Below are 15620 nucleotides of genomic sequence, written 5' to 3'. Positions count from 1 at the left end.
GATGGAGCCTGCTTTCTAGTTCAGGAGCTGTGCATCATCTTTGATGCTGAGTGTTTTCTTATTTAAAAGGCGGGGGGGGGGGGGGCGGCGGGGAAGGTTGATGACAAATGTAACCAGTACTAACATTTGGAAAATGTAGAAAAGCATCAAGAAAAAAAAAGAGAACAACTTTTCCAATTCCACTACTTAAAGGTAACTACTACAAACATGTGAGTTTTCTTATTAACTTTTTTCTTTTAAGCTTTCACTAAAAAAAAAAAAAAAGTCCCAGGGAAAATAAGAAGAAAACAATAGACTAAAATCATGACAATTTTTTCTCTTTTTACAGATATAAGTTTGATAGAACTATGATAATAGCTACACTTATACAGTGCTTGCCATGATTACCGTAGCTGCCATGTAATGTCAGTTCCCTGGGGATTAGTCACTGCATGTGTTTTACATGTGGCTCACTCAATTCTCAATGATCTGGAGCAACAGGTACTGTCCTCACCATTTATAATGAAGAGCCAAGGCAGAGAGGTTAAACTGCCACAACTATAGATACAATCACAGATAACACAGAAAGCTGTCTCCCTCGGTTTTTCTAGATTTCTTTTCAAACACATAAAAATAGTCACACTAATTCATTCAATCAAGAAAGATCTTTCGAGCATTTACTTCATACCAAGGACTCTGGGTCTAGCACTGCACGAGGTAAATGTGTTCCCCGTGGCTGGAGAGTTTGCATCCGGTAGCTGTGATTTACTGGGCATCTGCCATATGCCAGGTGCCAGGTTAAGTGCTTTGTGTGAGTTATCTCACTTAATGTCAAAAGAACATCTTCCCTAATTGGGATTATATAATCTACATATTTTAGTATCCCATACATCTAACAGTATATTTCAACGTTTCTCCCTTGTTTAAAAAATAGGTTGGTGCGCCTTAGTCAGTTAAGCATCCGACTTAAGCTCAGGTCATGATTTCATGGTTCGTGGGCTCGAGCCCCGGGTCGGGCTCTGTGCTGACAGCTCGGAGCCTGGAGCCTGCTTTGGATTCTGTGTCTCCCCGCCTCTCTGCCCCTCCCCTGCTTGTGCTATCTCTGCCTCTCAAAAATAAATAAACATTAAAAAAAATGGTAAACGTGATTCTTAATGGTCATATGACAACCACACTGTATTAAGATATCAATATTTATTGATCCACTCATTATCATCTGTCACTCTGGAGCTAGCCTCCTTCTGGATTTCTTCTTTCTCAACAATCATGAGTAACAAGAGAAAGGTAGGGGTACCCCACTTCCTTCAACTATGGATGGCATTAGACACACCACAGACTAATGGCCCTCTCTTCTTTGTGCATACATTTTAAAGTAGAACTCTGAAGCAGATATATAGAAAGCAAAGTCATAAGAATGATGAGAATTTTAGCCAAGACAGCTGCGCTCCATGGGCTGGCAAGTCCTTGGGCTCCAATGATGCCAGCCAGCTGGTTAAGTCAGTCTCGCTCCCAAACACAGCTGTCTGAAAACAGCATTATCATATTTTCCCTAGGGGACTGAATTTTCAACAAAATAAACTGAATCACAACATAGCTGAGTTCAAGTGGGGCGAGGGGGTAAGAAGAGAAGGGGACTTAAAGCAAAAACAACAGAAACGTCCTGGCTTCCAGAGGAATTGGCACCCCTAAAAATAAGTACCAGCGCTATGCATATATATGTACAAGTCTCCTGAGTATCTGCGAAGGAAGCAAAAAGAAACCATGGTTCTTAATGAGCTCAAGGACCACAGCCTCTAAGAGGCTTTCTCCCCTTTACTGTGTTCCCAAAACAACACTAAGCCATGAGCCTACTCCCGGGTGAGCACCTCATGGCACACGAATACCACTGACATGTAAACCTTGCTCCTGTATGTGATCATCCGTGCCTGCACGCCAGGTGCTGTGCTAGGTACTCACGTGAGCTCTCTCTAAGCCGCAGGTCAATTCAGCATGTAAAGCAGGGTGAGCGTGCCACGGGAGAGATTTCCTGACCTGCTGCACAGCAAAGCAGGAGAGGGGTGGGAACCGGAATCTACGGCTGTGGCTTCTCCCATCTGCACTCTCCACTTCTTCAGCCGTCTCATTCTTTCAGCTCAGCTTTTCCAGCCATTCTTCACTATAGAAGCCATGTCCCAGACCCACAAGCACGGATTTCAACAGGTAATGGTGCCTCTTAGCACCCCTCTGCCTCTGGCCTCAAGTACAGCCCTCTCGGCCATCCCGATAGCTGAAAACATCTGAAAATGAATTCAGACTTAGTGAGAGGCCTCCGCCCCCTTACGTCTGGCCTCCAAGCTTTGGAGCTCTTCGCGCAACTATAATGGGCACAGAGATAATGTATACGCATATTAATTTCAACTGTCACCAAAAATGTGGTGGTTGTACTCCTGCCTAAAAACTGTAGGAAACGCTGGGGAAACAAAGACGACTTGAGTTGTGAGGAAAGGCCGTGGATTTCGGCAGATGCGTGAAAAATTGCTTCCAAAGCAATGCTGATACACACCAAGCAGGAAGAGATGTGGGAACATAGGAGAGTATTTGATTCTTGCACACGGGTAGCTTTCTTTCAAAGAAAAGTTGTTTGGGAAACCAGCACCATTTCGGGTGAGAACTACAGTCCCCAAGGCCAGCTCTCTGGGCCTCGATGTGAGCCAGGCCCAGGCCGCTGAAGAGCTCTGATGGGGCTGTTCTCATGCGCCAAAATGCAAAGTGCCGGACACAAGACTATCGCCACTGTGATTACATGTGTTTCTGAAGTGCAAGGGCACCTCTGTAAATGAGACCTCACGACCACCAGTGCAGAGGATACAAACTTACATTAAGGAGAATGGGAAATCATTCCCCAAAATACTGTTGTTCATTTAACTCTGAAACTTGAACAAATGCGAGCTGTTTCAAGCCTGCTTATGGTCTGGCCACCTTCTAGCCAGGCCAAGAGTTTGTCTCTGTGCCAAAAGCTCAATTTGGAATTCTGATGCGAATCTGAATTTTTCACAGTTTTGTTGGTTATTCCGATCCTATTTTGCTTGGAAGAGATAATTTCAAGAAAATCCAACGAGGTTTCCTTTGTTCTGTTCAGAACAATCAGTGTACAAATGACTGCTGAATGATGGAAGGGTGAGTTCCCATCACCTATGAACAATGGATTTATGGAACTCTACCATGTGGCCGGAACAATCTACTCATGTCACAGAGACTTTCCAAATGAATACACAAGGGGGGCGGGGATTTATTTTGTGCCCCAAGTGGCCTGTTAATTCTATCCAAACTTACAAACTAATTCTGACTTAGTTAGGAACGCCTTAGAAATGAAAGTTTTTCAGAAACCTGGGGTGCTTGGGTGGCTCTGTTGGTTGAGTGTCTGACTTGGGCTGAGATCATGATCTCAGGGTTTGTCAGTTCAAGCCCTGCACTGGGCTCCCTGCTGTCAGTGCAGAGCCCGCTCCGATCCTCTGTCCCCCTTGCCCTCTGCCTCTCCCCCATTCTTGCACTTTCTCTCTCAAAAATAAATAATCATTAAAAAAAAAACTTATTGGGAAGGCTATAAGCCTTCTGGAAGCTACTGAGGAATAAAACTGTAAAATAAAAATACAACTCTGGATACTCTTCCAAGTATTCTCAATTTCAAGCTTCCTACAAGTGGAATTAGCAGTCCCATAAATACCAAGCTCCTGTTTCTCCTTAAGCTGTGGTCAGGAGAGTGGTCAGGGCACTTTGGGCTCTGCAGTCACACAGAACCAGGTGGAGTCCAGGTTCTGCTGCTTACTCAGTGGGCAACACCTACAGCTGCACTGACCTCACCAACACTGATAATCAGCATCACTGTCACAAGGCCACAAAAAGCACAGGAAAGGAATGTACACTTGTCATATGGGTAGAAAGCAAAGAGGCTTGGGAGCTAGACAGACTTGGGTTCAACTCAGGCAAGAGCCTCAATCCCTCTGAGCCTGTTTCTCTTGTGTAAACAAGGAGGATCCTATGCCTGCCTCACAGAGCTATTAAAAAGCTAAGGCACATGAAGCACTAAGCACATAGAACCTAGCAAAGAACGGGCTAGAGATGGTAGTGGTATAAATAACAATAAAATAACCAATAGGTATTGAGTGGCCATCATGCTCTGTTATTTGCATAAATTATCTCATTATTTTTACTCAGAATAACTCTGTAAGAAAGGTACTATTATTCTTGGCATAGTGAATGCGAGGAAACTAAGACTCCGTGAAGAGAAACTGATTTGTCCAAGGTCACCTATGTGCACGTAGCTGGACTGGAAACTTAGCACGACTGTCTGGATCTTAACCACCTGTAGTCTTTATACCTATTATTAATTTGAGAGACAGAGGACAAAACAAAAAGGATACAAGTTTTACAGTTCAATGGATCTGACTTTAGTTGCTTACTAGTAGTTCTGGGACTCTGAACAAGTTGTGTAACTCTCTGACCTTCAGATGCCTCATCTGTAAAAACTCCTGGGACTGTGGCGAAGACTGAAACACCTAACATGGTTTGACACTCAGCGTTCAAGACATATTACTGCATTCAATAAAAAAGTGGAAGAAGGGAAATAAGTGGAGACTCAACAATGAATTATTTGCAGTCAGGACACAAGGATTTAATTTATAAGTGCAAATTTAATTACTGCTCTTTGCAAAACATCGATCTTAACTGCTTACAGCAATGTTAAAATTTCCTGTTCTTTTCCTTCGCATCATCTACAAAACTCAAATTTCACTGCCTGCCCCCCCTGCCTGCCAGAGGCCCATCTTGACACTGTAGACCACTGACACTTGCTAAATTTGTTTTTAGCCATGGCACATACACATTTTTACACCTCTTCCGGTCCCGTTCATACATGCTCCTGTAATTTACAAGGATTAGGAGCTTCCCTAAAATGTGTGGGGTACACTCTTTATTATGTGCTGTGATTTTTATGGGAGGAAAATTAGGTCATGATGAAGAGTTCCTGGTCTGTAACTGCAAAGTAGCTCTCAGACAATAAATCAATGACAGAGGCCTGGGGATTACAAAGCAAAACAGAAGAGACTGAATGTTTTCCTGAGACACAAATTCATCAGTTCCAAGTATTAAAGGATCAACAAATCTGGGCTTGTTTAACGTGAGGACTGTCTGCTTTGGGAGTGGAAGGCTGGAACTACCAAGCAGGGCTCGCAGACTGCCCACTCCCTCTCATGGACAGACAGTGCAGCAAGGCCACTTAGGGCCCGAGAAGCCATAAACCCAGCGCCTTTCCATGGGAAAGCCAGGCAAGTCGTAATAGGGCTCATTTATAGTAACAGTTAAGAAACCAAATTCATAGGCTACAGCTACAGAGAGGGTTTTTAAGGACAATTGGAAGTCCGATGTCCTATTGCTATCAGCATTTTGGCAGAGAGATCAACAATTTAGAAAGTAGTTTGGGAGTTTTATTAACAGTCCTTCAAGAAGAAACCAATTCCATTTAGTAACGGAGGGCATATGTAGATGGCACGGGTAATCCATGGGATGTTAGGGTTTTCACTATCTCAAAAAAGATTCTATTTCTTGTTCTTTTTGTCAACAGAGAGGAAGAGACGAAAACATAACAAAACTCTACCCTTATCTGAGCAACATTAAAGGAGCTACACATTCACACAATGATTGGTTTATCTGGGGCTTATTGGGAGGGAATATACATGCTTAGATCCACAACCTTATCACATGATTAAAGATTAACGTGCACACACTTGACACTCAAGAAAAGTAAAAAGGCCCGTGAAGGAAGCATTCCAGCCCAGCATACAAGTAAATCTAGCTTACTTTTAAACCTAACATGGATAGGACCAAAAAAAAGTATATTCAGGAATGAATGGAAGGAAAGGTCACGAAAATTCCTGATGAACACATAAAAAAAGCCACGATCATAAGATACAAGATTAATTTCCCATTAATTCCCCTAATTCCCAGTCTCCATCATCATCATTAATGTTGCATATCAACAACAGCTTGAAATATCAAGAAAATGAAATAAAACTACCAAATGCTTGTCAGTTGCCAAAAACAGCTCAAGCCAATTGTATTTTATTAACTGATGTACATTTTGTGTGCAAACCCCAACAGCAGTGCAATGGATTTCAATTCCACTGACATTTTGGTAAAAGCAGATCAAGGTAGTTTGGTGGGCCCAAATCAACTCAAATCAAGACAAATGCGTTGAAAGACACTACCATTCCAATGGGAATGCAAGACTGCTTAGGCCATGGTGTTTACCCTAGTGTTTAGTGGGGCCATCCATGGTTACCAACTCTTCTCCTTGTCATGTAAGATTCAAAGTTAACATACTTTAAAAGGGGGCATCTTTGGGCATTTCTGAGAATTAACAATGTAAAGATCAACCCTCCTACCTCTTCCAAAGCAAACTGATGAACCGGGGAAAAGAATCATGATGATTTCTTTTATAAAAGATCGACAGGCATTAAAAGGGGCAATACTGATAAAAGCATGTGGTGCACGGACACATATGCGCACATGCACATTCTTCTTCATGTGCAAAAACCCTTTTGAGTGTCACAGCCATAAGAAATATTGTGGACCATCACAGAACGAGTGGGTCCAATCCTACTATTATAGGTTGGAATTTAATAGGAAGATGTAACACACACACACACACACACGTTATTAACCAGAGATTTCATGTTTAACTAAAACTATATAAGAAGAAAGCAGTTTGTTTCCTTGATAGGATTGCTCTTCCCAAACACCTAAAATTTTAAAGTTATTGGCAATGTAGTCTTCCAAAAAAAAAATTTAAAGTAGCAAAATCCCTAGGCTTTGGGGCATTTTACAATGACAGCACTCACCATTTTGCTTTACTATCTTAACTAGCAGCATATAAATATTGGTACCTGCCACTATAACCCTACATATTGGCCTGCTTGATGTTTTAAGGCTGAGAGTGATCAGCTGTGAGCTGGGCAAAGATTGCATCCATACAGAAATGGTCATTTTACATAACAGATTGTTACCTTAAACCAAGTTTGCAGCAAGACTTAAAATCTTTCCCCTTTGAAATGTGACTTAGTGTATACCTTGTGTTAAGTAAGGGCTGTAAGTCAAAGGTTACACTCTGAAACTGTTTTTATATATAAAGCCACAAGTTTACAATAGTATGGTCAGCTCTATGATTTCACGATTTAACAAGTGATTTTGATATCAATAATCAAAGTGCAATTTGGTTCAGCTACCAGGGAGGTCCTTCCAAAGTGCTGAGGTAATCATTTCACCCCTTTACCTGGAAACCTGACAGTTCTCATTTTTCAGGAGTAAACACAAACCCTTTCCTATAGCTTTCAAGACTCCAGACAATGGGTAAAACCAACAGTTTTTGGCAGCATCCCCCACCACTTGCTAACATATTACCCACCATTTTTTCTCAACCGTGTAAAGTTTAATACACGTGAGTTAATTAATCCTGATTGACTGACGTTCCCCTGGAAGGCTGTTCCTCTTGTCTCAACTCTTTCTCTGCCTAGAAAACGTCTTTATCTGTCTGAGCCTGATACCAACAAAATTAAATGATTTCTCCTCAGTGCTGCCATACATTTTACTCATCTTATTGGATGCCACTTAGCACACGGTATCATGCTTAGTTGTACCCTGATAAAATTGGAGAACCTTGGGAAAAACGTCCGATCTTACTCATTTGCAGCCAACAGTAGGTGCTCAAACAATGCAGTGCCCAGAGACAAACTAGAACAGATTTGAATAGCTTGGGTTGTGAAAGCATTTCAGCCCTAGCTCCTCTCCTAAAGGCTGTTTCTTAAACTTCTTGCACATCAGGTTTATAATTTGTAAATTAGAGGAAAAATATTGATCTTACAAAAATGAAATGATATGATGGATATAAAGCTGCTTGGCACATTATCTTGTAGACAAGAAGCTATAAGTAAAAGTTAACTATTGCTGGGGTGCCTGGGTGGCTGCATTGGTTAAGCATTCAACTGCAGCTCAGGTCATGATCTCGGTTTGTAGGTTCGAGCCCCACGATGAGCCCTGTGCTGACAGCTCAGATCCTGGAGCCTACCTCGGATTCTTTGTCTCCCTCTCTCTCTGCCCTCCTCTGCTCACACTATCTCAAAAATAAATGAGCATTAAAAACTTTTTTAAAAAGGGTAACTATTGCGGCCAATATTACCTCTAGACTATGCACGTTACAAAAATCCATTACCTACATATCTGTATGTATTACCAAACATGGAAAAAGGACGATCCCCCATGAGTCCCCAAACATAATTGCTATCTTCTGGCTTTTTCCTCTCTGCCTCCACTTACTGTGGGATATTTATTTCCTACAACGGTTCCAAACAGTGCTCTCCTCGCTGGATCTGCAGGGGGAGGTGAAGGACAGAGTTTCTGGCCATATGCTTTAGCCATATGCTTAAGCCAGTTCAAACACAGGAGCCTTTTTCCTTCTCTTCAAAAAAGATGTTTCGTCAGGTAAAAGTGAATTTTCTGGCTAGCAAGCATTCCCCCTCCTCTCTCTTTTAAATGTCAATTTTGATGACAAAGAGGTTTTTCCAGTTTTAGACATTGATGAGTTAGTTCCCCACACTGAGGCTTTCAAAGGGTATTTGAGGACTAACTTGTCAGTATCACCAAATGTCCCCCGGTTCTGTAAAAATTGGCAATGCTGAGGAGAAGGAGAAGAGTGCTTCCTATAAGAAATACTGAGGAGCTGCCTGTGTTTAGGGCAAGACTCTCCTAGGAAAGCAATGCCTTCTCCAACAGAAACTACACGCAAACCTGCCAGGCATGAGAGGTGAGGTCTTATGAGAGAACCCCTGCACAGACGGCGGCCCACAACTGCTCCTTCACCTCTATGAGCACAGTGCTTCTCCCAGTGGAGGTGGGTTCTATTTCCCACCCTTTCAATCTGGCTGGCCTGGTGACCTGCTTTAACCAACAGAATATGGCTGAAGCAACACTCTGTCTATTCCAGGCCTATGCCTTAGGAGGCCTTGTGGTTTCTCTGTTTGCCCCCGATAGTCTGCCCTAGACTACCAAGTGATGAGGGATCACATGGAGACAGAGAGACAGAGGCCCCCAGGAAGAGGATCAAGGTATCCAAGCGACAACTAGTACCAAGGTTTCAGATGTGTGGACTAAGGCCCTCTTGGATCATCCAGCTGCAGTCAAAGCATTCCAGCAGATACCATATGGGACACACAGGAGCCCTCCTCAAATTTTCTGACCCACAGAATTGAGGGCAAAAAAAAAAATCCTTGCTATTTTAAGAAACTAGGTTTGGAGATGATTTTTATGCAGGAATAGATAATTGAAATAGGCATCTTAAGATTCTCCCTTCCACCCAAGGAAGGAAAAAAAAAAAAAGAGGTTAGAGTGGGAGAGAGCCAAAGCATAAGAGACTCTTAAAAACCGAGAACAAACTGAGGGTTGATGGGGGTGGGAGGGAGGGGGGGGTGATGGGTATTGAGGAGGGCACCTTTTGGGATGAGCACTGGGTGTTGCATGGAAGCAAATTTGACAATAAATTTCATATATTGAAAAAAAAGAAAGAAAAACAAAACAAAAGACTCTCCCCCCCCCAACCATGTGTGTGTGTGTGTGTGTGTGTGTGTGTCTATGTGTGTGTCCAATGGCTAGATGCCTAGGTTTCTACACCCTCTCTTGGTACCATCTTCTATTATTGGGTGCCTCCTAATTTTATTCCAAAGGACCAAGTAAATACGTTCTACAAAATGTTTGTAACAATATGAGGGAGTATTATGCCAGTAATTGTGGGGGCCATATATTTAAGACCTGTATTCAGATTTGTTTCAAGCAAGAGGGCATATACTATTGCATGCTTCTTACTGGAGGACAGGATGGAAAGATGCTGTTGGAAAGCATTTCTTCATGTGGGGTTTCAGAATTTTGTCCTACTCATGATGCTAGTTAAAAAAGTAGTCACTCATTGACATTTGTGTATGTGCACAGGTTTCTAGAAAATTACAGTCAAGCCTAAGGGAATGCTCATTAAATACTAAGATCTTAATAGCTTAAATTTTAAAGAACAAGTCTCTGACAATATTCATCTGAGGACACAAAAGTGCTCTGGATTTGATGACTGAAGTTCATCAAATGGGAGGAAATTAATCCAAAGCATCATCTCCAAAAAGCCAGGGGCCAGAGGATGGCCACGGATGCTTAGGATTCCTATTAGGTGGATCTAACAAGTGCTTATTTTATACCCAACCAGCCCTAAAGGTATGTTTAAAAAGTAATCCAGCTGACTTACTCTAAGTTGTTTTTACCAAAAAGGCAAACCTAATGAATGAATATGAAGGACTTTCTCCCCAGAATTATGCACATATCCAGGTCTTGCAAACTTTGGCCCATCATGGACCCCCGAGGGGTCCTCTATCGAGGTGGTACGTTAGCTCCCTCACCACTGGAGACAGGCACTCTGGTGCAGCCTTCATCCCAGAAATGTTTTCATTCATAGTCCTTCATCACTGGCTCCCACAGGAACATAAAACCTCACTGTGATTCATCCCACTCTCTGGCATAGATTAGTGAAAGAGAGCACATAATGAAGCACTGTAATACTCTCTTAATGCTGTATGTACCTTAACAAATACCAGCAGAGAGAAACATAATTTATAATCCAACAAACCAGATGTGTATTTTCAACCAGTTCTTGCCCATATACTTACAGGCCTGACCATGCACTTCAAATTTCATTTCTATTTCTGTATTTTGTGCCGTAGGCAGGATGGCTCCTTGTTTACACAAGTTTCAATATTGTTTTAGCACTTTCTGGTCCTTTTCCGTATCTTGTGACTTTTGAATATGCTTACTGGCTTTGAAGGCCCAAAGATACCAAAAAGAGTTACAGTTCAAAAATCATTAGACACTGCCCTTTGGGGAGATGGAATATAATCAAACTGCTCATTCCTCACATATCTGTCTCAACATTTAATCGTTTATTCACAAAAAGATTAAGTTGTAAAAAATATTATTTTTGGGAGAGGGGAACATGTGACATTCAGAAGTAGACTTGAGCTCTATTTTCAGAGAACTCTGTTGAGACTGTTAAAAACAATAGTTTTCCATTAATGAGCCCTACTTCATGCCAGATTCTTGGCTAAGTCCTTTATGTATCATCTTGTTTAAGCCTCACAGCAATCCAACTGAAGCAACATGGCAAACTGGCTAGCGGCTCATCAACCTTACTTCCCCTTGCTCTGGGTACACAGTTCAGTCACTTTCCCAGCCTCCTTTGCAATTAGATGTCACCATGTGACTGACTTCTGGCCAATGGAATGTGGAAGAAAATAAGGAAAGCATCTTGGAGGCTTAGTTCATGCACTCTTAACTCAGGGTTCCACGCTTTCTCATTTTCCTCGCCAACTGGTTGATTACAGAGATCTGCAGAGCAGAAAGCAGAGCTACTAGAAGGAAGGAACATGCGTTACTTAACTGCTACACAGGATGCCACTCTCAGAATACCTACAGTGAACCATTACGTGAGCAAGAGATAAACTTCTATTTCCTGATTCACTGATATTCGGGGGTTATTTGTTGCAGCGGTTAAAGTGTACTGAAAGTACTTTCATGAGCATAGAGAGGTTAAGTAATCTACTCAATAAGTAGAAAGAGATGGCAGATTTGAATCCAAGTGTCTTATCTCTAGAAACCATTTTTTTAAATGTTTATTTATTTTTGAGAGAGACACAGAGTGCAAGCATGGGCGGAGCAGAGAGAGAGGGAGACAGAATCCCAAGCAAGCTCCAGGCTCCAAGCAGTCAGCACAGAGCCAGACGCGGGATGCGAGACCATGACCTGAGCCAAAGTCGAACGACCAACCAACTGAGCCACCCAGGCGCCCCTGTAGAAATCATTTTTAATTGTTATTCAATTATATTCCCTTTTCGCAAGTTCATTTTTATCATATATCACACAAACTGCACCTATACCTAATTAGACTATATACGAGAGAGGTGGTTGGATGATGGTCCAAAGTTGGCAACAAAGAAAACGTAATTTTTCAAATAAATAATATGATTTCCTATCTCTATTAACCATGTAAGAGAGAGGCCATGCTACTCACACAACTTTGCAGGATATTTGTTACTTTTTGAAAGCTTATCCTCAGAGGTTCTTGGGTAGTTAATTTTAACTCTCTACAACAAATTACCTCAAAGACCTGGTGACTTAAAACATTTAGCACCTCTCTCAGTTTCTATGGGTCAGGAATTCAGGAGAGGCTTAGCTCAGTGGTCTTCTATGAGGTTGCACACAAGATGTCGGTGGGGGCTGCATCATCTGAAAGTGTGACATCCAAAGCAGCTCATTCACTTGGTGGCCAAATTGGTCTGATTGTTGGCAGGAAGTCTCACTTTCTCCCCACAGGGTTGTGTGACTGCCCTCACAACATGGTGGCTTATTTTCCCCAAAGCGAGCAAGTCCACAAGCCAAGGGCAATGTTGCAAGGCCTTATTTGATCAGTGTCCAAAGTCATACTCCATTATTTTTGCAATAGCCAATTGATCACATTGGGATCAATACTGGATTCCCCTATGCAGTGAAGGGACTACACAAGGCAGTGAATACCAGGAGGCAAGGGTCACTTGGAGCCATTAGGGAGGCCAGGTACCACAAGAGCCCATTCATTCATCCAACACAAATATACTGAGTGCCTATGAGGACCTGGGGACAAAGCAGTGGACAAAACCAAGTCCCTGCATGCATGAAGCATACATTATAGTGGAGGTCAGAAAGGCAAAATTTTAATGAGGAGGTAAACCATGTAGCATGCTAGGAAGAGGTAAGTGCTACAGAGAGAGAAAGCAGGAGTCGCGGGAAGGGGAATGCTGGAGTTGGGACTGTAGGCAATTCTAAACAGAGAGATCTAGGCAGGCCTCACTTAGAGGGCCTAAAAGAGGTAAGAAAGTATACCATGAAGTTACAGGGAGGAAGACTCGTCCAAGTACTGGGACAGCAACTGCAAAGGCCTTGAGGTGGGCATGTTTGCAACGAAAGGCAAGGCCAACAAGATGGCCATAGGAATGAACTGAAGGAGAACGCTGTAGATGAGATGAGGTAAGTAAAAGAGGCAAGAGCAGAGTCTGTGTGGGACCTTCTAGGCTCTTGTAAGAGCTCTGACTTTCACCAACTGAAGTGGGAAGCCACTGGACGGTGCTTAGCAGACAACTGGTATGATCTGACTTAGCACTTAAAAAAAAATCTCACTCTGGTGACTAATATCAAAATAGAGAGGCCAAGGGTGGGAGAAGAGAACAAATCAGGATGCTCTTGTAAATATTGAGACAAGAGATGATGACGGCTTATGTTAGAGTGTTATCAGGTGCAGACAAGTGGTGAGAAGTGGTCTGACTGTACATTTATTTTGCAGGTTATCTAGCACAATTAGATCACCATTCTAGGCAGAGTTTTCATTTAGGAGGGGCAGCATTTTTAAAATTATTTTTTATTATATCTCATCACTGTGGCTCTCAAATGGTATTCTAGGAGACCCTATGAATTCTGAGAAGCTTCTTAAGAATTTGCTAGTGGGAACTAAGATGGGGCACATGTAATGAAGCTTCATGGCCCCACTCCAGTTCTGTAAGGATAGCTCTGTGTTGACATAGTTTATTATGTACGATGAGAGACATCTTTTTAAGAAAGACCAGAAACCCCAATGCCCTAAAAGAAAACAGACTCCCCCTCCAACACACACACACACACACACACACACACACACACACACTATGAAAAAATACACCATTTAGAAAACTGGAACGTAAACACAGTAGGAAAAACATCTGCACTACAAGATAAAAATAGTTTACTCTCCCTAGTATTAAAACCAACCAAGCAACAAACAAACCTGAAATTTATGAGAAGACAACCAAGTAAAAAATGGGTAAAGGGCATTTTGTAAATGAGGGTCAAGAGGGTACCTCTTCATTGGATTGTTGTGACCATACATTGACAACCCACATCAAGTGCTTAGCATACCTCCTGGTACAGAAGAAAGGCTCAACCAGTGCTGCCCATCACAACCGCTACCATAACAACCACTGTTGTTGCCCTACTCTCCATTTGGCCAAAGGTGCCATGACAAGGTGACCGTCACTAACACCACCACCATTATTAGCAGCTTCATCAGCATCATGGTGTAAAAGTCATTAGCAATGGGAACTTGCAACTACCTTGAATGCCATTTCCAACTCAAGTCCCCCCAAAGTAAATTCTTCACTCACAGTAACCAATGGTGTATTACCTTTTCGTGATTTTCTATTAGGATCTCAATGACAATGTTCTGAAACTTGATATCCATGATGGCTGCTACTGTTTCTTCCTGAGGACGCAGTAGGGTGGGTCCAAACACCACGCCGAGGTTTGCCACTGTCATCAGATTCTGCTTGTGGTTGTTAGCGACACTGGGAGGAAGGAAAAGAAAAGGCACAAATGAGAGAAAGACTGTACAAATAGATAGCTGACTTCCCGGTGCCTTCCCCATCTTCAGACTCCTCATCTGGCCGGAGCCAGACCCTCGGACATCTTCAGATATCAAATCCAAAGACAGACTTCTCTACTTGTATTTTTGTCCCCCAGAGTTTTACAAATCTTCAGTATTCAGGCTACTTTGCTCTTTCAGGATATGACATTCCTTTACACATTTCTGTTTTGCCTACACCAACCAACCAACCAACCAACCAACCAAAGCAGCTGCCCTCCAAAATGTCAAACTTTGCACATCTGAATCCCTGCTCTGCAAATCCAGGTAACTGCTAAACTTTCTTAATTATGACTTTTATACTTCGCCGCTGCTTAAACTCCTGTGGTGATCATTAGCATTTTCTCTAGTGCAAATATAAAAACTCTTGATGGCTTTCATACATTTGCAAACAAGGCACAAGAGAAACCTAATTTTATTTTATTTATTTTTAATGTTTATTTTTGAGAGGGAGAGAGAGACAGAGTACAAGTTGGGGAGGCGGCAGAGAGAAGAGAGACAGAGACAAAGACACAAGAGAGACAGAATGCTTTGCAGGCTCCAGGCTCTGAGCTGTCAGCACAGAACCCAATGTGGGGCTTGAACTCATGAACTGCGAGATCATGACCTGAGCAGAAGTCAGATGCTCAACCGACTGAGCCACCCAAGCGCCCCCAAACAGACTTAACTTTAAACAATGGATAGATCTTACGAAGTCCAGCACTTTAGGCTCAAAGTATTAAACTCCATCACATAAAACATATGGCTTTCATTAAGCAAAACATGTGGCACAAACAGAAATAAAAATGCACCACTGTGTATATCCATGTATATGGCTGTGTTTATATTGTCACTTATACTCAAAGTCTAAGAACATACAGGGTCAGCAGTAGCTGGGTCTGAGTAATCTGCTAAATACATATACTTAGTTTTGGATAAGTACTACTCAAAACATGTATCTGATCTTCATACCCCAGCCACCATGACCTAGCCATAAAACTTAAATGTTCATTTGCTGGCCTTGCGTATAAAAATATGCAAATGATCTACAGGCAACAAATAAGTTAAAAGTTAGGCTCAATTTAGTACTGTTAAGAAAATATTAGGGGCTTCACTAAAT

General features: G+C 42.2%; 1 protein-coding gene across 2 annotated transcripts in view; it reads right to left on the bottom strand.

Moving 5' to 3' along the window:
- The window catches only part of ARHGAP26 (Rho GTPase activating protein 26), a 427668-nt gene that overhangs the window by 89928 nt on the left and 322120 nt on the right, over positions 1-15620 (bottom strand). For both annotated transcript variants that reach the window (XM_047086326.1, XM_047086334.1), the window contains exon 18: positions 14285-14444. In XM_047086326.1, the coding sequence (XP_046942282.1) occupies positions 14285-14444 (160 nt within the window). The remainder of the gene's footprint in view (positions 1-14284; positions 14445-15620) is intronic.

This window comes from Lynx rufus, unplaced genomic scaffold (assembly GCF_022079265.1).
Source record: "Lynx rufus isolate CCGP_SWC_20201006 ecotype Redwood Valley unplaced genomic scaffold, mLynRuf1.p SCAF_1, whole genome shotgun sequence".
In the NCBI taxonomy this organism is placed as follows: Eukaryota; Metazoa; Chordata; class Mammalia; order Carnivora; family Felidae; genus Lynx; species Lynx rufus.
The sequence above is the reverse complement of the archived record's forward strand: the minus strand, read 5'-3'. Positions and strand labels throughout refer to the sequence as shown.